We start from the raw sequence: 25,427 nt of genomic DNA, 5'->3' as shown, positions 1-25,427 counted from the left end.
TTGCGTTCAGTTTCATTCTGTGAGTTCGACAGCTACTTGACTAAATATTGTATTTTCGCCTTACGCGACTTGTTATATTTAGTCACGTTTTGACTAAATATTTTAACGTAGAGGGGGGAATCGAGACGAGGGTCGTGGTGTATGTGCGTGTGTGTGTCTGTGTGTGTGTGTAGAGCGATTCAGACTAAACTACTGGACCGATCTTTATGAAATTTGACATGAGAGTTCCTGGGTATGAAATCCCCGAAAGTTTTTTTCATTTTTTTGATAAATGTCTTTGATGACGTCATATCCGGCTTTTCGTGAAAGTTGAGGCGGCACTGTCACGCCCTCATTTTTCAACCAAATTGGTTGAAATTTTGGTCAAGTAATCTTCGACGAAGCCCGGACTTCGGTATTGCATTTCAGCTTGGTGGCTTAAAAATTAATTAATGACTTTGGTCATTAAAAATCTGAAAATTGTAAAAAAAAATTTAAAATTTATAAAACGATCCAAATTTACGTTTATCTTATTCTCCATCATTTGCTGATTCCAAAAACATATAAATATGTTATATTCGGATTAAAAACAAGCTCTGAAAATTAAATATATAAAAATTATTATCAAAATTAAATTTTCCAAATCAATTTAAAAACACTTGTCTTATTCCTTGTCGGTTCCTGATTCCAAAAACATATAGATATGATATGTTTGGATTAAAAACACGCTCAGAAAGTTAAAACGAAGAGAGGTACAGAAAAGCGTGCTATCCTTCTCAGCGCAACGAATACCCCGCTCTTCTTGTCAATTCCACTGGCACTGCCTTTGCCACGGGCGGTGGAGTGACGATGCTGCGAGTATACGGTCTTGCTGCGTTGCGTTGCGTTCAGTTTCATTCTGTGAGTTCGACAGCTACTTGACTAAATGTTGTATTTTCGCCTTACGCGACTTGTTTTGTAATTGCATACATGTATCAACGGCAACACCAGTGACAGTTCAACAATAAATGCATACCAAGGGCGGATCCAGGATCTTAAGGAAGGGGGGGGGCCCACACAAACTTTTTTGCACACACTTGAAGGCGCGAAGCGCCTTAATTGAGGATGCAAAGCGCCCTAATTGAGGGCGCGAAGCGCCCGAACATGCTTATTTTGTTTTTCAAGGAAGCAAAATGCTGCAATCTAGGGCAACCTGAGCTCAGAAACTGTCATTTAATCATCTTTCTGTCTCTCTCTGTCTCTTTGTCTCTTTGTCTGTCTGTCTGTCTGTCTGTCTGTCTGTCTGTCTGTCTGTCTCTCTCTCTCTCTTTCTTTCTCTCTCTCTCTCTCTTTTCCCTGAAGAGGGGGCCCAGACCACCTTAGCCCCCCCCCTAAATCCGCCACTGCATACTTATGTCCAGTAGGATTCGCACCAAGACGGGTAAAACTGTATACATCAACGGCAACTGTATCACTGGTAACAGTTCAACATTAAACATAGATTTTTCCTCTTCAGAATATACAGCCCATCATACCTGCACGCAACCAGGCAGGTAAATAACTGTTGTAATTGAATACATCAGTTTTAACAATTCAGGTATAATAAACAACGAAGGTATCGAAGGTGAACAAGAACGAGTTCATACACGACCTATATTTATCATTGAAGGTGTAATTTGCATCAATTCGTTCGACTTTTTCGTCTAACCAGGGCTCCCCACGGATGCCCGTCCTAGGGGGTCCCGGGACTCCCGCTTTTAATGTTTAGAGGGTCCATGGGCCCACTAAGCGGAGTTTTAGAGGGTCCCAAGAGTCCCGGCTCCCCAAACCCCCTGTGTACATACATAACATAACGCGTCATTGTGGTCTTTCTTTTGTAATGTTAGCTGACGAAGTCTGAAAAGAGTATCTACGGGACGCACGACAACGAAAATGTAGTGCGTCCCGGTGTAACACGAGAAAATTACTCCCACGAGATTTTTACTCCGGAGTAAACATTTCGTACGAAAAAGTTACTCCCTTTACGAAAAAAGCACTCCTCCATTTCACGAGAAAATTTCCCTTTCAAGACAGGTGAGTTCCGAGTAAACATTTCGTACACAAATGTTACTCCCATGACGAATAAATAACGAATAAATTACTTCACCCAAATACAAGAAATTTAACTTCCCATGCCAGGTGTACGACATTTTTACTCCCTTGACCCCTGTTAGTCTTGGTGGTGGAAGTGGTGGAAGGAGGATAGCGCGACATTCGTGTGCGCGAGATCACTTATTGGCATTATCCCTTCGCCCGCATCCCATTTTTGCGTACGAGATTTTTACTGGAAGTAACAAAAATGGGGAGTAAACATTTCGTGGAGGGAGTAATTTTTTCGTGCCTTGGGGAGTTCTTTTCTCGTACGAAAAGTGTACTCGGAGTAAGAATTTCGTACGAAATATTTACTCCGGAGTAAATTTTTCGTGGAGTAAAAATTTCGTCTTACACCGGGACCCAATCTTTTATGTTTCGTACGTCCCGGGACCCCCTCCATGAATGTCTAGTATGTGATTTCGGCTTCCAGTGCGTATATGACGCAGGGACGTATATGACGCAGGGCGTATATGACGCAGGGACGCACACTTTGGGGAGCCCTGACTTACCCACACGAGTGTGTTGAGAGAGCCAGAATAAACGCTTCTGTTTACGATTTACATGACTTACAATATACAATTTACTAGGCTAGTATGTTGTATTTTCTTGTGTTTGAACTGAGTGTACAAACAATACATCTGGATACATATCAATGCGGCGGGTGCATATCGCAGATTTCGGTTCAAACAAAAACAGTAAAAATCGAATTCCGAGAGGTCATTGCATGCACTGTCCTTCAGAGGTGAGAACTGGGCGACTCTTCCAAGCGGGACGCGAGCTCCGAAGTGTCTCCAATGTGTGTGGTCTTCATTTCACTCTCGTTGCCCTTGCTGTCTGATTCGTTCCTGCAACGTAAAGTAAATACACCTCACACTAATGCACCTCATTTCATCCTGTTCTTTGGAAAAGAAAACGACGATCACTGTAATGTTCACTCTTAACATTTCCGGTATTTTACCTGTGGCTATAGGAACATATGAGAAACACAATTGTCTAGCTGTAAGTCCTACCGTTAAGATTGAGTTCGACAATTAACAAATATATATTTTTTTAATAGCAAATTAAAGCTACAGCGTTGTCAATACAGCATAGTTTGACCCGTTGCCGTTTCCAAGTGATAGAGGTCGTGTTTTTTGCTCTCTCGAATAATTCCTTTTACTTTTTGGTTTGGGAAAAAAACTATAGAAAAATAACGGATTCGCACAACCCGAGTTTTTTTCTTTCTGTCGTCTCTATACGATTTGCCATACAACTAGACGACATGATTAGAAGACATGATTTGGCGCTCCATAGCCACGAAAAAAGGGGGCCCGGTAGCTCAGTTGGTAGAGCATTGGACTTGTGATCGAAAGGTCGCAGGTTCGAATTCGGGCCGGGACGGACACGGGTCAACTTTATGTGCAGACCCAGAGACGGAAGCCATGTCCCACCCCCGTGTCATCACAATGGCACGTAAAAGACCTTGGTCATTCTGCCATAAGTGCAGGGCTCGTATTCTTGAAAAAGCTGCAAAATTGTGTCCTTTAAAGTCAAACTGTCGTTTAACTACCGCCCGGTATTTATTTTTACTGCCCAGTAATTATTTATTTTCCCCCGGTATTAATGTGTGTCTGGCGGAAGGTCGGCAGCTACCAGAATTGGTTATTTTTAGAATAGGAGATTCCTCATGCTTGCTCCTCTCTACAAACAATATTTGAACAAGATTTATTCTTGAAAAAGCTGCAACTCATATACTGGCCTGTAAAACTCAATAAGTCCGTCAACTGCTAAGTGTTATTTATGAAACACCGGTAAGTCCTTACCGGGTTGTCTCCGAGCTGTAAAGTTAGAGGACCCCTCCCCCTCCTGTAAAGTCGCTACCTGTCAGTAACTTCACCAACACTGTCCATTAAAACCGTCAAGTTCGAATAAATCTTGTTCAAATATTATTCGTAGATTTATGCCCCTCATGGAAACACATTGGTGTCATTTAAGCACCGATGCATTGCGGTCAAATACGAGCTTCTGCTCGCGAAAGATTTCAACCGATGCTCGATCATAACGGCCTGTTGCGAAAGCGTGCTTGCGTCTTGTATAATGCATTACAGTGGCGAGAATTTGGTGTCTGATTCCGTAGCCGAACGGTTATCGAATTCGCCTGATGCGCGATTGAGTCGAATTCGAATCGCCATCAGGCCTTTCTTTTTTTGTTGTTTTACTCTTTGTCATTAATTTTTTTTGTTTTTGTTTATTTTCTTCGTGTGCAAAAGAGTACGTTGTAATATCAAAATTGAGTTAAAAAAATAATTTTAGGCGAGAATGAGTTTTTTTTTTAAATTGATGGTTAACATGATATTACCGTTAACTACCTTGTATACGCCCACCCACCCTATGTACCAGTTTTGCCCAAAAGTGGGGGGTGGGCGTTTACAAGGTACTATACCCTTGGCAGGAGCGGGTTCTTAGCTAGAAAAACGATATTTTGGTCATTTGTCATAGAAGTGTTCAAAGAATGCGTTATTGCACAAAACTCCCCCCCCCTCTCTCTCTCTCTCTCTCTCTCTCTCTCTCTCTCTCTCTCTCTCTCTCTATCTCTCTCTCTCTCTCTCTCTCACACACACACACACACACACACAACACACACACACACACACACACACACACACACACACACACACACACACACACACACACACACACACACACACACACACACAAAATCAACCTCTTCAGACATCACTTCCCGCCAAAGATGAAGCTTTGAAGATGAAGACCATTGTTGGAGCAGTCCGCGGTACAAGCCATCAACAACTGTACGACGAGTCAGGCTTTATTTCACTTTAAGAGAGGCGTAAACGTCAAAAATTGATATTATTTCACAAGATTGTACACCGTAAGGTGCCAAACTACTTACTTGCGATATTGCCACCATTAATATCAACTAATAATCCATATCGCCAGCGCTGACCTTTAGATAGGAAAGTTCCATCGTTTAACACTGAATTATACAAAAACTCATTTCTCCCATCTACAACACAACTCTGGAATTCTTTACCAGACTACATAAAACTTAGTAAGTCCCTCAAGCACTTTTTGTCAAAAAACGATTTAAAGGCATATGTACTCGATGACTATACACGCTAATTGCTTTACCAACAGCTGGAGACATGCTAAATTAAGTTCCCTGCAAAATATTGTGGTCTAGGACCCCTTCAATGTTGAGATATGTTAATTTTCATTTTGATCTGGATCGTCCTATTTATAGATTTGGCAACACATGTAACGTTGATGCAAGGGAGCTAACACCGCGGCTTTGTTGACATCCTCACTTTTTCAGAGGCTAGAACAAGCTGTAATGCATGTATTATGGTCCGCGCATGGTGACATATCGTCATTATATGGTCTTATGGTGCGTTTGACATCGATTATGGGCAAACTACACTTTGTAAACACGGGAGCGCGAACATATGCCTTTAAGTCTGCCGTGTTATTGGTATTCTGGAGATCGCATATCACAAACAATTCACTGTAAGCTCAGGCTATATATAAGTGATCTTAATAACGATCTAGTGAGACGACACGTTGCTACAGATGCAACTTGTGACTGCGAATTTCCGTCCGAAACCGTAAAACACTTCCTATTAGATTGTCCAAATTATTGCGAAGCACGTCAAGAAACCATACATACCCTCCCTAACCACAGTATTCACCTCCCCCACCTTCTAAATGGAGACAGACAGTATTCTCTATATTTGAAAAGGAACATTTTTTCAAGAGTACACTCGTTCATTGAACGTTCAGGCCGCTTTTGGCAAACCAGAATCAATGCTCCACAAGCCGGACAACAACTTTAATTTCTGCACAACTCCTACCCATCCCTCTTCTTTTTATTCCTTTTCTTCCCCTCCTTCCTTCCTCTTACTGTCTTTCTTTATAATGATTATGCAACGTTTATTATGTTATGATAATTTTGGATGATTAATGAGATGAGGATGATTATAATGATGATGCTTTGGATTTCCAATTTGGTTTATTTAGACAAATTGTTCAGCCGTTACCGCCTTACGTTATAATATCCATGCAGGAACACCACTATAAGCTTCTAGCTTGTTGCTGTTACCTGTGTCTTTTGTATACATGTCATGATTGTAACATTTGTTGAAATAAACTTATGTTTAAACCAAAGATGAAGCTTTCGTTTCTTTTTTTTCCTCCCAGTCAAAAATGTATTGCGATTCTCTAGCCACTCCAGAAACCTTTTTCTGTCCAATCCCCGAAGCATGTATAAGGAAAGGAAACAATTGAAAAACAACAATAACAGCAGACTGAATAATCTTTATTTATTTTCCTTGTCTACTAGTCCACTGGTCGAAACTGGGGGGTGGGCGTTTACTAGGTACTATACCGTGTACACCTGCATGCAACTGAGGTTTATAAAAAAAATAAAAATAAAATCTCCCCGTGTTTTTATTTCATTCAGTTTGTTTGGGTTGTTGCTATTGACTTTGAAACTGTCACGCCGGCGAAAACGCCGGTAACGCGTGCGCAGAGAAGAGCAAGCATCGGGAATCTTCAATTCTAAAAATAACCAACTGGTAGCTGCCGACCTTCCGCTAGACACACATGAATATCGGGGGAAAATAAATAATTACTGGGCAGTAAAAATAAATACCGGGCGCTAGTTAAACGACAGTTTGACGTTGAAGGACACAATGTTGCAGCTTTTTAGCCAGCGTGTCAGTTTCAAAGTCAATAGCAGCTACCCAAACAAACTGAATGAAATAAAAACACAGGGAGACCCTTTTTATTTATTTTTCATTTTTTTGTTTTTAATCTCAGTTGCATGCAGGTGGCTGCTACCGCATTTTAGTTTTTTTTTCTCTCACCTTTGTTTTTTAAAGCGGGAAGCATCCTTCTTCATGGTTATTTATTTAATTTTTTAATCAAATGTTTACATGTTTTAGTTAACAAACTTTATCAATAAACTAATATCATGTTAACCAAAGATTTAAAAAAAAACCATTGCAGCCTAAAACATTTTTTTAAATCAATTTTGCTATTATAACGTACTCTTTTGCACATGAAGAAAATAAACAAAAATAAACAAATGCCAAAGAATAAAAAAAAAATACGGGCAGATGGAGATTTGAACTCGACTCAATCACGCATCAGGCGAACGAGAGAACCGTTCGACCACGGAAACAGTTGAAAATAATCGGACACTGTAATGCATTTAAAGAAGACGCTCGCACGCTTTCACCACAAGCCGGTATGATCGAGCATCGGTTGAAATCTTTCGCGAGCGGTATCTCGTATTTGTCCGCAATGCATTGGTGCTTAAATGACACCAATGTGTGTCCATGAGGGACATAAATCTACAAACAATATTTTAACAAGATTTATTCAAAATTGACGGTTTTAGAGGAGGGGGATGGGTCCTCCAACTTTACAGCTCGGAGACACCCAGGTAAGTCTTTCCCGGAGTTTCATGAATAACACTTAGCGGACTTATCGAGCGGAAGTGGTTTTACAGGCCGGTATATGAGTTGCAGCTGTTTCAAGAATACGAGCCCAGGTGGCTGAATACACCTAAACACGCAGACACCTGGGTAGCGCGACTCCGTTGCTGCTAGCTTTCCACTGGGAGGAAGCGACCCGAATTTCCCAGCGATGGGACAATAAAGTAATGAAAATGAAAAATGAAAATGAAAAAGAAGCGAGGGAGACCCATACCAAGGGGAATAACCACGGAAAGACATCAAGCGGCAGTATTGACCTCCCTTGAAATCAAATAAAAATGGCTGGGGAAAAGAGCAACTACCTGCCAACCTACTTTTGTTGTTGATGAAACCCAAAACCAACATCTTGTTATTTTCTCTAAAAACCGGACTACAGAACATGTCGCGCGATTACTGTACTACATGCCACAACGTACTTCCCACACTCACTCCTTGAAATTGACGGCATCTTCCATGGTGTCTGGCAGCTTACGGTGCAGAGTCTCTGGCAGGAAGAGTGAGGACAGACCGGCCAGTACCCCCAGCCCCCCGAACACCACCAGTGGCACTGCACGGCTGAACCGTCCCTCCACTAACAGAGCCTGCAAGAATTGTGGTTCATTTTGTGAATTTGATAGACACACCGCTCTTTTTCATTAGGCTTGTCTGGTCGAAGTATCAGTCACTATCGGCACACTGACCAAAAACACGATCGTTCACGACCGGGTCAGTGGAGGATGGAACTCTGAACGGATGTTGAAGTTTCACATACAGCGCATACATATGTCTGAGTGTGCATACTAACTCGATCTCTGTGAACAGTTTCTGATCTATATAGTACTATCTATCAAAGGCTTTCAAAAGATAAGTAAAGTTAAGTTCTTGGTCAAACTGCCCTAAAGTTCTTGTCGTTTTGGTAGATTCGTGTGTACATTTTCTATTAGACAGTTCTCAGACTTTTCAGATATTTTCTCGTAGCTGAAAGCCTCTTGAATATTGAACTGTATTTAGGTGGTAGTAAGTAGATGTATTGAAAGGGGAATCAAAACCAGTAGCACATGTTAACTGGTTTTAAAATCATTTGCTTTCTAAAGATGTCATCACGTTTTCATTACTCTGAAACATCCCAAAACGGCAATTAATCATGACAGCAGCTGGGCCATTTGTCGAATGTCAAAAATACTTTCTATTCTATCGTGTGAAATACGCTTTGGATATAAAAAGAGGTCAACGTATCTTTCGGGGTTCGTTTTACTTTCAAACAGCAATTTGATTATCGAAATCTTCTATCTATACTATATATAAAAATGGATGTAAGTGTGTGTGTGTGTGTGTGTGTGTGTGTGTGTGTGTGTGTGTGTGTGTGTGTGTGTGTGTGTGTGTGTGTGTGTGTGTGTGTGTGTGTGTGCCATATCTCAGAGACGGCAAAAGGCAAGGACGAGAATCTGTGTATGCACACTGCCTAGGAGCCGCAGGTCACGTGTGCACCTGGGTTTTAGTTTCTCGATTTATTGTTTCCTTCCTCAGATTATGACCCTCCCCATTGTTGAATACAGCCCATACAGTTCAAGGGAGGTAACTCTTGCTTTCTTATCCATGGAAGGGAGATAACTCTTAGCATACCAGCATTCCGTGCCATTCTCATTCCCCCCGGCAAGCGTTTGATTTGGAGTTTTTCTTTGAGGGCTTTGCTAACACCCGGGCGAAGCCGGACCTGACTGCTTGTATTATTCTTTTGATGCATGTTTGAGATACATCTCTGTCGACATAGAATCGAACCTCACCAGGTCAGCCACATAGGGAGACGCGACACTGCCCACTCTGCCAATAGCGGAACTGCATCCCATGCCAAAGTTCCTCATGACGGTGGGGAACAGTTCAGCAGATATCAGGTAGATGGAGGTGAAGGATGCTGAGATTCCAAGCTTGCCCACCATCGCTAGTGCTGTCGTTGCCCATTCCAGCTCTGTGACATTCAAATACATTCCTAAACTTCAAGCGAAATTCAGGAATATCGAAAGGTCTTCGGTTATTTTGATATAGTTTTTCGTCCATTTTCTTTGGTTTTCATTGTTTTTCTCTCTTTATTCTTATAATTATGGGGAATAAGGCCTTCAGGTCAAAACGTCCACTTCATCATGTCAAGCTAATTGTAAAGGTGAACCTCAAAGTTTAATTGCTTTTGTCTTGTAACCTACTCACCAGCAGGCATTTGTTTTGCAAGTCCTTGTGTCATACTGAGCCTTTATTCTTTTTACATTTAGTCAAGTTTTGACTAAATGTTTTAACATAGAGGGGGGAATCGAGACGAGGGTCGTGGTGTATGTGTGTGTGTCTGTGTGTGTGTGTGTGTGTGTGTGTGTGTAGAGCGATTCAGACTAAACTACTGGGCCGATCTTTAAGAAATTTGACATGAGAGTTCCTGGGTATGATATTCCCGGATGTTTTTTTCTTTTTTTCGATAAATACCTTTGATGACGTCATATCCGGCTTTTTGTAAAAGTTGAGGCGGCACTGTCACACCCTCATTTTTCCATTAAATTGATTGAAATTTTGGCAAAGCAATCTTCGACGAAGGCCGGGGTTTGGTATTGCATTTCAGCTTGGTGGCTTAAAAACTAATGAGTGAGTTTTGTCATTAAAAATCGGAAACTTGTAATTAAAATTGTTTTTTATTAAACGATCCAAAAACAATTTCATCTTATTCTTCGTCATTTTCTGATTCCAAAAACATATACATATTTTATATTTGGATTAAAAACAAGCTCTGAAAATTAAAAATATAAAAATTATGATCAAAATTAAATTTCCGAAATCGTTTTAAAAACTAAATCATCTTATTCCTTGTCGGTTCCTGATTCCAAAAACATATAGATAAGATATGTTTTGATTAAAAACACGCTCAGAAAGTTAAAACGAAGAGAGGTACAGTAAAGCGTGCTATGAAGCACAGCGCAATCGCTACTGCGTCAAACAGGCTCGTCACTTTCACTGCCTTTTGCACTAGCGGGGGACTACGTTCAGTTTCATTCTGTGAGTTCCACAGCTTGACTAAATGTAGTAATTTCGCCTTACGCGACTTGTTTACATTTAGTCAAGTGTTGACTAAATGTTTTAACACAGAGGGGGAATCGAGACGAGGGTCGTGGTGTATGTGTGTGTGTGTGTGTGTGTGTGTGTGTGTGTGTGTGTGTGTGTGTGTGTGTGTGTGTGTCTGTGCTTGTGAGTGTGTAGAGCGATTCAGACCAAACTACTGAACCTTTTTTTTGGAAATTTGACATGAGAGTTCCTGGGAATGATATCCCTGGATATTTTTATTTTTTTCGATAAATACTTTTGATGACGTCATATCCGGCTTTTTTGTAAAAGTTAAGGCGGCACTGTCACACCCTCATTTTTCAATAAAATTGATTGACATTTTTGAAAAGCAATCTTCGACAAAGGCCGGACTTCGATATTGCATTTCAGCTTGGTGGCTTAAAAATTAATGAATGACTTTGGTTATTAAAAATCTGAAAATTGTAATACATTTTTTTTTAATATAAAACGATCCAAATTTACGTTCATCGTATGGGGGAATCGAGACGAGAGTCGTGGTGTATATGTGTGTGTGTGTGTGTGTGTGTGTGTGTGTGTGTGTGTGTGTGTGAGTGTGTGTGTGTGTGTGTGTGTCTGTGCGTGTGTGTGTGTAGAGCGATTCAGAGTAAACTACTGGACCGATCTTTATGAAATTTTACATGAGAGTATCTGGGTATGATATCCCCAGACGGTTTTTTTCTCATTTTTTGGATAAATGTCTTTGATGACGTCATATCCGGCTTTTTGTAAAAGTTGAGGCGGCACTGTCACACCCTCATTTTTCAATTAAATTGATTGACATTTTGGCCAAGCAATCTTTGACGAAGGCCAAACTTTTGTATTGCATTGCAGCTTAAAAGCTTACAAATTAATTCAATGACTTTGGTCATTAAAATTCTGAAAATTGTAATTAGAATTATTTTTTTATAAAACGATCCCAAATTACGTTAATCTTATTCTTCATCATTTTTTTTATTCCAAAAACATATAAATATGTTATATTCGGATTAAAAACAAGCACTGAAAATTAAAAACATAAAAATTATGATTAAAATAAAATTTCCGAAATCGATTTAAAAACAATTTCATCTTATTCCTTGTACTTGTCGGTTCCTGATTCCAAAAACATATAGATATGATATGTTTGGATTAAAAACACGCTCAGAAAGTTAAAACGAAGAGAGGTACAGAAAAGCGTGCTATGCAGCACAGCCAAACCACTACCGCGCTGAACAGGCTCGTCAGTTTCACTCCGTTATGCACAAGCGGCGGACTACGGTCATTGTGAAAAAATGCAGTGCGTTCAGTTTCATTCTGTGAGTTCCACAGCTTGACTAAATGTAGTAATTTCGCCTTACGCGACTTGTTTACATTTAGTCATATTTGACTAAATGTTTTAACAACGAGGGGGAATCGAGACGAGGGTCGTGGTGTATGTATGTATGTATGTATGTGTGTGTGTGTGTGTGTGTGTGTGTGTGTGTGTGTGTGTGTGTGTGTGTGTGTGTGTGTGTGTGAGTGTGTGTCTGTGTGTCTGTGCGTGTGTGTGTGTAGAGCGATTCAGAGTAAACTACTGGACCGATCTTCAAATTTTACATGAGAGTATCTGGGTATGACATCCCCAGACGGTTTTTTTCTCATTTTTTGGATAAATGTCTTTGATGACGTCATATCCGGCTTTTTGTAAAAGTTGAGGCGGCACTGTCACACCCTCATTTTTCAATCAAATTGATTGAAATTTTGGCCAAGCAATCTTCGACGAAGGCCGGACTTTGGTATTGCATTTCAGCTTAAAAGCTTACAAATTATTTAATGACTTTGGTCATTACAAATCTGAAAATTGTAATTAGAATTATTTTGTTATAAAACGATCCCAAATTACGTTAATCTTATTTTTAATCATTTTTTGATTCCAAAAACATGTAAATATGTTATATTCGGATTAAAAACAAGCACTGAAAATTAAAAAAATTAAAATTATGATTAAAATAAAATTTCCCAAATCGATTTAAAAACAATTTCATCGTATTCCTTCTCGGTTCCTGATTCCAAAAACATATAGATATGATATGTTTGGATTAAAAACACGCTCAGAATGTTAAAACGAAGAGAGGTACTACAGAAAAGCGTGCTATACAGCACAGCGCAACCACGCTAAACAGGCTCGTCAATTTCACTGCCTTCTACGGACTACGGTCATTGTGAAAAAATGCAGTGCGTTCAGTTTCATTCTGTGAGTTCCACAGCTTGACTAAATGTAGGGGGCCCGGTAGCTCAGATGGTAGAGCATTGGACTTGTGATCGGAAGGTCGCAGGTTCGAATTCGGGCCGGGACGGACACGGGTCAACTTTATGTGCAGACCCAGAGACGGAAGCCATGTCCCACCCCCGTGTCATCACAATGGCACGTAAAAGACCTTGGTCATACTGCCATAAGTGCAGGTGGCTGAATACACCTAAACACGCAGACACCTGGGTAGCGCGACTCCGTTGCTGCTAGCTTTCCACTGGGAGGAAGCGACCCGAATTTCCCAGCGATGGGACAATAAAGTAATGAAAGTGAAAAGAAAAAGCGAAAAAAGTAATTTCGCCTTGCGCGACTTGTTTTATTATACATACAGAAAGGTATTTTTCTTCTTCTTTTTTGTTCATGGGCTGAAACTCCCACGTTCACTCGTGTGTTTGCACGAGTGGGTTTGTACGTGTATGACCGTTTTTACCCAGCCGTACGCCGCTTTCGTGGGAAGCATGCTGGGTATTTTTGTGTTTTTATAACCCATCGAACTCTGACATGGATTACAGGACCTTTTTCGTGCGAAGGGGAATAAGGCACTAGCAGGTCTGCACATAAGTTGACCTGGGAGTTCGGAAAAAATATCCATCCTTAACCCACCAGGCGGCCGCGGCCGGGATTTGAACTCACGACCTACCGATGTCTTAATTATTTAAAGAAAGCTCAAGAAAGCGTTAAGATAGAAAGGAAGATCTTGAAATTTTGATAATGTTTAATGTCGTTCACATATATACATTTTTTATAAATTATATACATATTTATATATGTCGTGCCGAATTCACGGAATTGCCGAATTTGCGGAATTGGCAACATGTTTGCCCATTTCGGCAAAACACTGCCTATTACGCGAAATCGGCAGCGTTTTGCTGAAAATGCGTAAAGGCTCTTAAAATTTGTCCATTTCGCAAAAGTGACAGCCAGTCTTTACTTTTTTTGTCACGAGAACATTACATTAACATTACTTTACCTCCCTATTTTGGTTTTTATGGCTGTGTTGGTCTGTGTCAAGCATAACTCCGGTAATGCACGAAAACGACACTTTTTGTCATAACTTCCCATAACTGATCGATTATTGCAACATTTATCCAAAAATGTGCTGCCGATTTCGCAAAAACGGCACATTTTACAAGCATTTACGCGTTTTCAGCAAAACGCTGCCGATTTCGCGTAATGGGAAGCGTTTTGCCGATTACGTGAAATGGGCAAAAATGTTGCCGATTTTGCGAATTCATTGTTTTTCTCTCGTTATTCTGATAATTATGGGGAATAAGGCCTTCAGGTCAAAACGTCCACTTCATCATGTCAAGCTAATTCTATATATATATATATATATATATATATATATATATATATATATATATATATATATATATATATATATACGAGTGTATATATCTACGGGAAGGTTATTATAGTACAATGGCCAGTCCCCAAAAAGCACAACCTAAGGCATACGTGGAGGATTGCGTCTCTCCTAATCCATGTATGCCCCGAACCACTGTAGGTTTTAGAGAAACATACACATTGGCTACTCGTTGCTCACCTTTGCCCCCAAAAGCCACGGTGAATATGGTGGCCAGACAGGCGAGCCCTGCCACCAGCATGAAGCAGCAGTGAGATCTTTTCCTCCCCAGTCGTTCCAGCAGAAACCAGGCCAGCAGGTAACCAGCCAGCTCCATCACGCAGGATATCAAAAAGTTCTCGCGCAAACTTCCATTCAGGTTACCCACGTTGAGGCTCAGGCCGTAGTAAGTCATAGAGACCACTAGCCTGAGTGACCAAAACAAAAATCGTTATATGTTTCTACTTGTGGGTACAACCGCTGCACTCCTAGAAAAACAAGGCTAGCACCATAGACGAGTTTGGACTTCAGTGTTATCTTAATTGCCACTGTTATTGTCTTTCTTAGATTTAATCAGCTAGTTTTTAACTAAAAAACACTGAAAAGCCCACTCGTTCAAAACAACGAGTGTTCGTGTGAGTTGTTGACCACCAACGCAGAAGAAGATGAAACTAAAATGTAAACTACTCACCAGCTAAAGAAAATGATGATGGTTCTGATCAGGAGTTTAGGATGCTGCACCAACTGACGAACAATGTGAGAAGACTTAACTTCTGCTTCACGTGTTTCTGAACTCTTCTCCAGTGCTGATTTCCAAGAGGGCGGGAGTGATATTTTGTTGACTTTTGCTACTTTCCGAACCACTTCCAGTGTTGGTTTGGCGCCTTTCTTCAACAGTAGCCATCTCGGTGACTCTGGCAAAAGCCTGGTTCAACACGGGATGTAACGGTTAACTAAAACTTTGCTACAACATAATGCAAGACACACAAATGTATTATGAGGTTTTAACACCATGTACCAAAGTAGTGGGCGAATGTGTAATTGTTGCTTTTAATAATTCCGTCTAATTAAAATTTGCAAATGATATTTTGCCTCACCTATTGTCGGTTTTGACGGGTTTTATCATGTGTGGGTAGTGGGAAGGGAGGGGGTAGGGTAGTTGGGGAAGGGGGAAGGGATGACTGCAGAATCTTTTCCTGCCAAATGACACACATAAAACTAATGGGAGTACCCCATACTAGGTATAGCGGTATTCATATTCACGTTCGGAAAGCGAACAGGTCAAGTTATGCGAGACGGGAGAAAATTCATGATTCTATGGTATTGCTTGCACCTACAAACCCGTTTCATTAAAACAAAAATATATAGATTGAGTTGATGAATGCAAAAATTAAAAGTAGATTTTCGCGATAAAGCGAATTCTGAAGTAACATAGATCTATCTATTTCAATGACGAATTTGCATCAGCTACCACGGAATCACGTGGTTCTCTCCGTCTGCTGAATAGGTAACCTGCCCTGAAACGTCATTCTAGGTTGGTTGGTCGCGATCGGTTGGTTATTCTTTGTATCGTCTCTTTAGCTGTCATTCTAGGTAAGGCCAAAAAAAAAAAAGTGTGGTTACGGTAACATAGCCAAAAAAAATAGGGTAGGAAGGTAGGCACTCACTTTTTTTTTTAAACTTTTTTTCTAATGTGTAGGCTACAAATTGAACCTACTTGACAGGGAAATAAGTGTGCGACTCGGGCGCTTTCGCTTTCATTGCGTTTTCTGCACTCGTTTTCTTGTGTTTTTTTTGGTTTATTTTGACAAATGTAATAAAAAGTTATAGGGTCGGCCCCTAAAAATAGGGTAGGTCGGGTTACCGTAACCATACCTATTTTTTTGGGGGGGGGCCTAATGTTGTAAAATGGAGTCACCTTGAGGCCTTTACGGTATGGTTCTGCATGGCGTGCTGCTATTAGCTGCATGTATGTAACAAAACTTGTGTTCAGGTGTTTTGAAGAGTGTGTTGGATAAAAAGGAGATTCCACTGATCGTATATGCACTTACCACCAGTGCCCCAAGCACAGAAGAAGCGGAACGGCACTGATGAGTTGTACGTGTTGCCAGTGCCGTACAACGTAGGACAAGCCGGCCAATAAAAACGGGCCAACCAGCCATATAATTGTGGTCAGGGAACCAGCAGCTGTGCGATACTTTGGGCCAACGAATTCCACCACTGAAAATAGCAGTGGATATGGTAAAACACTCAGAAATACTCCAAATAATAACAAGTCGCGTAAGGCGAAATTACTACATCTAGTCAAGCTGTGGAACTCACAGAATGAAACTGAACGCACTGCCTTTTTTCACAATGACCGGAGTCCGCCGCTCGCACAAAAGGCAGTGAAATTAACGAGCCTGTTTAGCGCGGGGGTGGTTGCGCTGTGCTGCATAGCACGCTTTTCTGTACCTCTCTTCGTTTTAACTTTCTGAGCGTGTTTTTAATCCAGACATATCATATCTATATGTTTTTGGAATCAGGAACCGACAAGGAATACGATGAAATTGTTTTTAAATCGATTTAAGAAATTTAATTTTAATCATAAGTTTTATATAGGGCGGGGATGTAGCTCAGTCGGTAGCGCGCTGGATTTTGTATCCAGTTGGCCGCTGTCAGCGTGATCGAGTTCGTCCCCACGTTCGGCGAGAGATTTATTTCTCAGAGTCAACTTTGTGTGCAAACTCTCCTCGGTGTCCGAACACCCCCGTGTGTACACGCAAGCACAAGACCAAGTGCGCACGAAAAAGATCCTGTAATCCATGTCAGAGTTCGGTGGGTTATAGAAACACGAAAATACCCAGCATGCTTCCTCCGAAAACGGCGTATGGCTGCCTAAATGGCGGGGTAAAAAACGGTCATACACGTAAAATTCCACTCGTGCAAAAAACACGAGTGTACGTGGGAGTTTCAGCCCACGAACGAAGAAGAAGATAAGTTTTATATTTTTAATTTTCAGGGCTTGTTTTTAATCTGAATATAACATATGTATATGTTTTTGGAATCAGAAAGCATAGACCTATATTAGATTCTAATATAGGTCCCTGCAGAAAGTGATAAAGAATAACATGAACGTAATTTGGGATCGTTTTATAAAAAAATTATTTTAATTACAATTTTCAGATTTTTAATGACCAAAAGTCATAATTAATTTTTAAGCCTCCAATCTGAAATACAATACCAAAGTCCGGCCTTCGTCGAAGATTGCTTGGCCAAAATTTCAATCAATTTTATTGAAAAATGAGGGTGTGACAGAGCCGCCTCAACTTTTACAAAAAGCCGGATATGACGTCATCAAAGACATTTTTCGTCTGGGGATATCATACCCAGGAAATCTCATGTCAAATGTCATAAAGATCGGTCCAGTAGTTTACTCTGAATCGCTCTACACACACACACAGACACACACACACATACACTCTTCAAAAAAAGTTAAGGATCGGTTGAAAAAACGGATCTAATTATAAAAAATTGCCAAAAAATTAAACATCCACATGATAACTAAAAAATTACTGTGTTTGAATTAACAAATGAACAATGAGTCTTGACCTAGAATTTTGTTTGGCAGGCAGAGTTATTTCCCTTTGTGGGACTTCCCAAAAGCTTCCGCATTTTGGAAGAAAAAGAGTGTTTTTTTATAGCCCCATGAAATTTGCGGAACGCATGCCAGGGCAAAAGGTTGTGATGCACGTGCTACAACAGGGTCCTGGCTATGAACATCGCAGAACCGCGCGAGGTGACATGCGACTCATTTCGTGGTGGAGGGTCACATTTCGGCTTTGTTGCAATCGCATGAAAGCAGAAACAAGTTCGGTGAAATATTGACGTACATTAACATATTGGCGTCGTTGGGCTTCAATGCAGATTTGGTCGGGGCGTCGATTCACGATCATAAGCTCAAAGTTTCAAATGGAAGCCTATCAATATGTAACTGACCTCGTTGTACTTTCTCATTACTATTTGCATCTTAATACTGACCTAAAACAAAGCCAGACATGTAGATGGCAGAGCCGGCTGCTCCAATCAAACCTCGGTAGAAGAGAAATACTTCTGGAGTCGGTGGAAAGGCGCCCGCTATTCCAATCACCAGTGTCAATATGTTAGCAAAGTAGAACACCGTCTTTCTTCCTACCCTGAAACCCAAAGACAGCCATGTGCTTGTTAACACTATAAAACACATCTAGAAGGGCAAGATACATGAAACAGCAATATTGAATAAAACACATGTATGCAACACATCAACGTGCAACGTGTCTTACCGCTCAGTTCACATAATCGCCACTTATGCCGTGTGCATGACTAGACGAATTGAATGCAATTCAGGGAAGTCAAACATGATGCTGTCTAGAGCTACATAACACTTTAAACGACAGAATATCATAATAATGGTCGCATTCAGGGTCTCTTGTTGCTGTGGGCTTTTCCTCGCAATATTTTGCATTCAGCGTTACTGTGTCGTGTTTCTTGTAGCCAATTTTGATTCGTGTAAAACCAATCTGCTCAGACCTGTTAAGTAGTTTACTGACGGAGGTTTAAACAGATGCTGCATCACAACTTAACTGACGATGTTATGTTCTTGCATCAGGCAGATACATCCTTTTAGAAGAAGAAGAAGAAGAAGAAGAAGAAGAAGAAGAAGAAGAAGAAGAAGAAGAAGAAGAAGAAGAAGAAGTCGCGAAAGGCGAAAATACAACATTTAGTCAAGTAGCTGTCGAACTCACAGAATGAAACTGAACGCAATGCAACGCAGCAAGACCGTATACTCGTAGCATCGTCAGTCCACCGCTCATGGCAAAGGCAGTGAAATTGACAAGAAGAGCGGGGTAGTAGTTGCGCTGAGAAGGATAGCACGCTTTTCTGTACCTCTCTTCGTTTTCACTTTCTGAGCGTGTTTCAATCCGAACATATCATATCTATATGTTTTGGGAATCAGGAACCGACAAGGAATAAGATGAAAGGGTTTTTTTAAATTGATTTCGACAATTTAATTTTGATCATAATTTTTATATTTTTAATTTTCAGAGCTTGTTTTTAATCCAAATATAACATATTTATATGTTTTTGGAATCAGAAAATGATGGAAAATAAGATGAACGTAAATTTGGATCGTTTTATAAAAAAAATATTTTTTTTACAATTTTCAGATTTTTAATGACCAAAGTCATTAATTAATTTTTAAGCCACCAAGCTGAAATGCAATACCGAAGTCCGGGCTTCGTCGGACATTACTTGACCAAAATTCAGTCAACCAATTTGGTTGAAAAATGAGAACGTGACAGTGCCGCCTCAACTTTCACGAAAAGCCGGATATGACGTCATCAAAGACATTTATCAAAAAAATGAAAAAAACGTATGAGGATAGCATACCCAGGAACTCTCATGTCAAATTTCATAAAGATCGGTCCAGTAGTTTAGTCTGAATCGCTCTACACACACACACAGACAGACAGACACACACACACACACACACATACACCACGACCCTCGTCTCGATTCCCCCCTCTATGTAAAAGGGGGAATAATAATAATAATAATAATACGAATATTTATAACGCGCACATATCTCACCAGCAGGCGACTCAAGGCGCACATACACTCGTTCACACACACGGAGACTTAAAGTCACTAGCAGACACACACCATCAACCATTAAAATATGTACAGTTATTCAGGGTGGGATGGGGTGGGCAGTGTAGAATGCATGGATTATTTGAAGAAGAAGAAGAAGGAAGAAGAAACATGTTCACACATGTTTTAACTCACAAGTCGCACAACAGTCCCGAAAGGGCGCTGCCTATTAAGTTTCCAAGCAGAAATGCCATGTTGAGGTGACTTCGGAATGACTTCCGCTCACAAACCAGATGAAACTGGCGTGGAAAAGAAAAGACATAGATAAACCATGTGCGCGTCGTCACCAGGAAACACGAGGGCATGAGAAACAAAACAGTTCGATTACGATTATAGCAAAATATAAAACGAATCTAATTGTTATAAGGAACATTTTGCGCTTGCTGTTGCAATGTCACTTAGACAAGAAAGTGCAATTTTCACTTGGATTCGATTTGTTTTGAATTTTGAATTTCTGGTAATAATGTGATTGAAACCTCTCTAAAGAATCAATTGTTAAAAATGTTCTGTATCACATGCGTTCTCTATCAAATCAATAACACATCTTATTAGAAATGCACAGTAGACCTGGGTTATGAAAGAGGAATCCAATTCAGTCAAATCGTAAACCCATGACTGGCATGACACGGAATCTTCATCCACGCCAACAGTATTATTACTGCTTGTCCCGTTTTCGTTGCTTGATCCTTGGGTTGTGTTCCAGTGTGTGAAGACGGAGCACTCTGCATAGCCGTGTTCTGTGTGCTCATCCTTGGGAACTGTCAGGTTCACCAGCTGTCTGTGGTGCTCGTTCTGTATGATGTAGGTGTCGTTGTGTAGACCTGGAACCTGGCACCTAGGAAGAATTGTTCACATCCGTGACAAAACAAGCCGTCTGTAAATGATCGAAATATATGACAAACTAAGAAATGAGTTTTTGTTTGATCTTGACATAAACTAGCTGCACGTGCAAAGGCGTGCGTGCGTGCGCTCGCGTGCACTCGCGTGTGTGTGTGTGTGTGTGTGTGTGTGTGTGTGTGTGTGTGTGTGTGTGTGTGTGTGTGTGTGTGTGTGTGTGTGTGTGTGTGTGTGTGTGTGATCTATGCTTATATTCAAACAATACCGTCGCACATTTCACATTTCAATTTTGTAGATGATAATTTGATCGACGTCTTATTGTAATGAACATTTAATGGTGGCGACGACGACGACGATGATGATGATGATGATGACGGTGATGATGATGATGATGATGATGATGATGATGATGATGATGATGATGATGATGATGATGATGATACTAAGGATGAGTCTATATATAGAAATTGAAGAAAACATCATTGCCCAGATACAACAACAATAAACTTACCTGTGAGCGGGCACATGAAACGCAATAACGGCTAGCATGGTCTCAAATCCTTTTAGTATTAGGGGCAAAGCCATCAGGGCAAACAGTCGTCTCTGGTAAAGTCCCCATTCTCCCATATACTGGTACAAGTGATTGGCAGTCATCTCTCCATTTCTGAAATGAAAAGACATACGTTTTTTTTAATTTGTTTTCGTTTATTGACACATATTGTGTTCGATAATGGAAACAAAGCTTTCCTAATTCTTTCTTTATTTGGTGTTTAACGTCGTTTTCAACCACGAAGGTTATATCGCGACGGGGAAAGGGGGGTTGAGGGGATAGAGCCACTTGTCAATTGTTTCTTGTTCACAAAAGCACTAATCAAAAATTTGCTCCAGGGGCTTGCAACGTAGTACAATGTATTACCTTATTGGGATAATGCAAGTTTCCAGTACAAAGGACTTAACATTTCTTACATACTGCTTGACTAAAATCTTTACAAAAATTGACTATATTCTATACAAGAAACACTTAACAAGGGTAAAAAGAGAAACAGAATCCGTTAGTCGCCTCTTACGACATGCTGGGGAGCATCGGGTAAATTCTTCCCCCTAACCCGCAGGGGGTGTTTTCCTAATTGCTTTTCTCTTTTTTTTTTTCTTCTTTCTTTCAGTTCAATACGGTGGGTTTTTTCAAAAAGATTTGTCGCCATATCTTGGTTATAAATTATACCGCCATGAAATAGCATGTATGATTATGTAAGCACTCACTATAAGTTTTAAACTTGTTGTGCTCCTTTGTAAACATGTTGTTTTATTATCATGTGTGCGTTTATGAATAAAATACTGTTTAAACCAAAGGACATACGACGATTGAGTGAAGAAGAAGTTCAGCTTTTTCCGCAAGAAGTTTAACTTGTTCCGACTGAGTCGTCTCTCGTTTGGATCCCATGCACAGGAAACATCCGTAATTATCTCGACCTTGCTCGAGTGGAAAAGCATACGACTTTGCACGGTTTTTCTCCGAAAACGATTTGGTTAGGATTATGCGCAATGGAAGAGTCACATTCCCCGAAGGACAAACCATTTGGACCGTGATTTTTTCCTTCGAAAACATGCCAATCGGAGCTCATTGTTAATCGTGACACTTGTGGCGGGTTTGTGTCTCGACGGAACTTCAAGGATTACAACTCTTTCAGAGTGCATGGGGAAAAAAACACGACAGAGTGAAATCCAAACTTTGTTCATCGATCTTGCAAAAAAGTTGAAAACTATAATTATGACTTAAGTCGCACAAAGTGACAAGAAATTTGGTTGATTAAAATCAACAGGGTTCGAAGCCGTGTTAACAATAAAAGAAGCAGTGATGTACGGATACATGTGAAAGTAAGCCGTTGTCCCTCGATTGTTCTTTATGAACATGTAAAAGCTGTCATGCAAAGATGAAATGGTATTTATATTATTAGTATCCTTTGCAAAAAATTCTACTTTGTCTTCCAGTTGCAAATGGAGATCGGATTTTCATGTAGATTGATGCATCTTGTCTGAGAAGTAACTTGTCATATGCTTCTGCTGACTGAAGCAAATAGGGGCCCACATCATATCTTTTCTGAACCGAGAGTCTACATTGTTTCGCAAGTACACGTACATTGAAAGCCATATTTTTCTGTCTCTTGCATGTCACTGAATCCATTTCTGCCCTCAGCAAAAAGCCATGAAAATGCCATATCCTCTCCATTTTCAATCTCGTATAATTATATTCACAGGGCTATGTTTAGACCTCTGGACATACAACATAGGTGAAGTGTGTGTAACTCGTTCAAGGCTTGACTGAGATGCAGAGTTATCAGCAGAAACCATAACTTCATATTGTGTTTCTTTAAAGTTTTGTTCAAAATCCCAACAAACACTATCACCATGTGACTTGCTTAGCTTTGATCCAGCGTTGTGCAAGTCCAAGTCTGCGTAGATTGGATTATTGGCTTTTAACCACTTTAAAGCGAATAAAATGTTATCAGGTGAAACTTGATGTTTGGAAATAACTCTAGTATGTCCATTTTCATAACAGATAGATACGTGTTCGGTTTCAGTTTGATGCAGAGGAAGTTGGTTAAGACTATCCGACACATTCACAGGTAACTGCAATACACTGCCACGCTCACAAAACTGACTACCTGGGAGTCAGGAAAATCGGAAGTTTGCAACTTGAATTAACTTTTTTTTCAGAATATGTGAGACATTTGAGAACCTCTGGAATAGGATCAAGTGTTATTTCTATGAAAACTTGCATGCATTGCCCCTTTTGACACCGGCACGGTTGGCCTAGTGGTAAGGCGTCCGCCCTGTGATCGGGAGGTCGTGGGTTCAAACCCCGGCCGGGTCATACCTAAGACTTTAAAATTGGCAATCTAGTGGCTGCTCCGCCTGGCGTCTGGCATTATGGGGTTAGTGCTAGGACTGGTTGGTCCGGTGTCAGAATAATGTGACTGGGTGAGACATGAAGCCTGTGCTGCGATCTCTGTCTTGTGTGTGGCGCACGTATATGTAAACTAGAGGAATACCCGGCTTCGCCGGGGTGAATCGCGAGACAGAGACAGACAGCGTGGCGGTTCATCACAATCACCTCTGCAGGCGAAGTCCTGTCAAACGGGATTGAGAATTTGAGAGCTTATTTCAGGTAATAGCCGCTAGACCACATCACAAACAGAACTCTACAATACACAGGTTTTTGCCCACACACACACACAAACACACACACACACAGAGAAGCCGTATATATATATATGCATATCTGTATCTATAAATATATAGAGATAGGTGAGAGTGTATTTTTCGCGTGGCTACAATACAATACAATACAATACAATAACTTTATTAATCTCTAAAAGAGAAATTACATTGCTGATTGATTCGAGCTTTTCACTTTGACAGTAAGAACAACTTACGGGTGCAAGGGAAGCGTTGTGGACAGCGCAGTGGACAGCGCAGTGACATTCTAAAAATAGTAATAGTAATAAGTTACAAACGGGAAAGCCACACGAAGGAAGGGAGATAAACGCCAAACACTGAAGAAGATAAGGAAGAGTTACTTATAATGGTGAAATGAACACAAAAACCCAAATCAGTTCAGCGCTGCGCGCTGAGAGCACGTGTTGAAATATCTCATCGATGATATTGTGTCCGGGGTGTAGCTGAATACGGTGTCCAAATTTGAAAAAGATCCACCGAGAACTTTGGCGTTGTGATGTGGTGTAGCGGCTATGGTGTGTCGGTATGGGGGCCCGGGTAGCTGAGGTGGAACCAAAATAGCTGAGGTGGAACCAAAATCGGTTCAGCGCTGCGCGCTGAGAGCACGTGTTGAAATATCTCATCGATGAGGTTGTGTCCGGGGTCTCTCTCAATAAGCCCACCAAATTTGAAGCAGATCCATCGAGAACTTTGGCCGTGCATCGCGCACAGACAGACACACAGACACACAGACACACAGACACTAGTCGTATATATATATAGAAGCAGCACCGCCCTGATATGGCCCTTCGTGGTCGGCTGGGCGTCAAGCAAACAAACAAACAAACAGGTGTAAATGACATGTTAGGCACGAGACAGCATTTTTGTCAAGTCCCAAACTTTGCCTGAATGTATCCATACTATATTTGCTTTTCCATGAGTAACACTGTTTTTCAAACAAAAATCTGTGACAGGAGTGGCAATGGAAAGATGGCCTTTGTCTGATAGCAACTTCATAGTTATAGTTATGCAGAGGGGAAGTGAGAAAGCTGTCCTCTTCGTTTGTTTTAACTTCACAACTATTTGCTACTTGATCCAGATCAAAAATAATGCATGGTTCATTTGGAATATCACTATTTCAAGAGAGAGATTGGCTGCTTTCGACTTGATTTGATTTACTTTGCGTATCGGCTGCAGAGAAAAGTGAGAATGTTCCCGACTAATGCCGGGGATTGTCGCCTATTTGTAGACATTGTGTATTATTTTTGTACTTCCGTCAACATGCGGTTATATGAAGACCTGTTTTGACTTTTATGTTTGAAGAGATAGAAAGTTGAAAATAAATGGAATGTTTAGGGAATTCGATACAAATGCAGCGGATAGATCTAACAGTACAGAAGAAGAGCGGAGACTTTGTTGTGAT

The 25,427-nt window shown here is 40.6% G+C and overlaps 1 protein-coding gene across 1 annotated transcript in view; it reads right to left on the bottom strand.

The window, feature by feature from the left end:
- Nucleotides 1-654: 654 nt before the first annotated feature.
- LOC138959297 (organic cation transporter protein-like) overlaps nt 655-25,427 on the bottom strand; it is a 42,959-nt gene continuing 18,186 nt past the window's right edge. Inside the window, exons 2-11 of the mRNA XM_070330713.1 lie at nt 21,300-21,452; nt 20,519-20,786; nt 20,087-20,190; nt 18,302-18,456; nt 16,333-16,501; nt 14,973-15,206; nt 14,483-14,709; nt 9,353-9,534; nt 8,019-8,170; nt 655-2,936 (exon numbers count right to left, since the gene is read on the bottom strand). Of these exons, the coding sequence (XP_070186814.1) occupies nt 2,828-2,936; nt 8,019-8,170; nt 9,353-9,534; nt 14,483-14,709; nt 14,973-15,206; nt 16,333-16,501; nt 18,302-18,456; nt 20,087-20,190; nt 20,519-20,786; nt 21,300-21,442 (1,743 nt within the window). The 5' untranslated portion in view covers nt 21,443-21,452 and the 3' untranslated portion in view covers nt 655-2,827. The remainder of the gene's footprint in view (nt 2,937-8,018; nt 8,171-9,352; nt 9,535-14,482; nt 14,710-14,972; nt 15,207-16,332; nt 16,502-18,301; nt 18,457-20,086; nt 20,191-20,518; nt 20,787-21,299; nt 21,453-25,427) is intronic.

This window comes from Littorina saxatilis, linkage group LG2, assembly GCF_037325665.1.
Source record: "Littorina saxatilis isolate snail1 linkage group LG2, US_GU_Lsax_2.0, whole genome shotgun sequence".
NCBI classification, from domain to species: domain Eukaryota; kingdom Metazoa; phylum Mollusca; class Gastropoda; order Littorinimorpha; family Littorinidae; genus Littorina; species Littorina saxatilis.
Note: the sequence above shows the minus strand (reverse complement) of the source record. Positions and strands in the feature narration are given on the sequence as shown.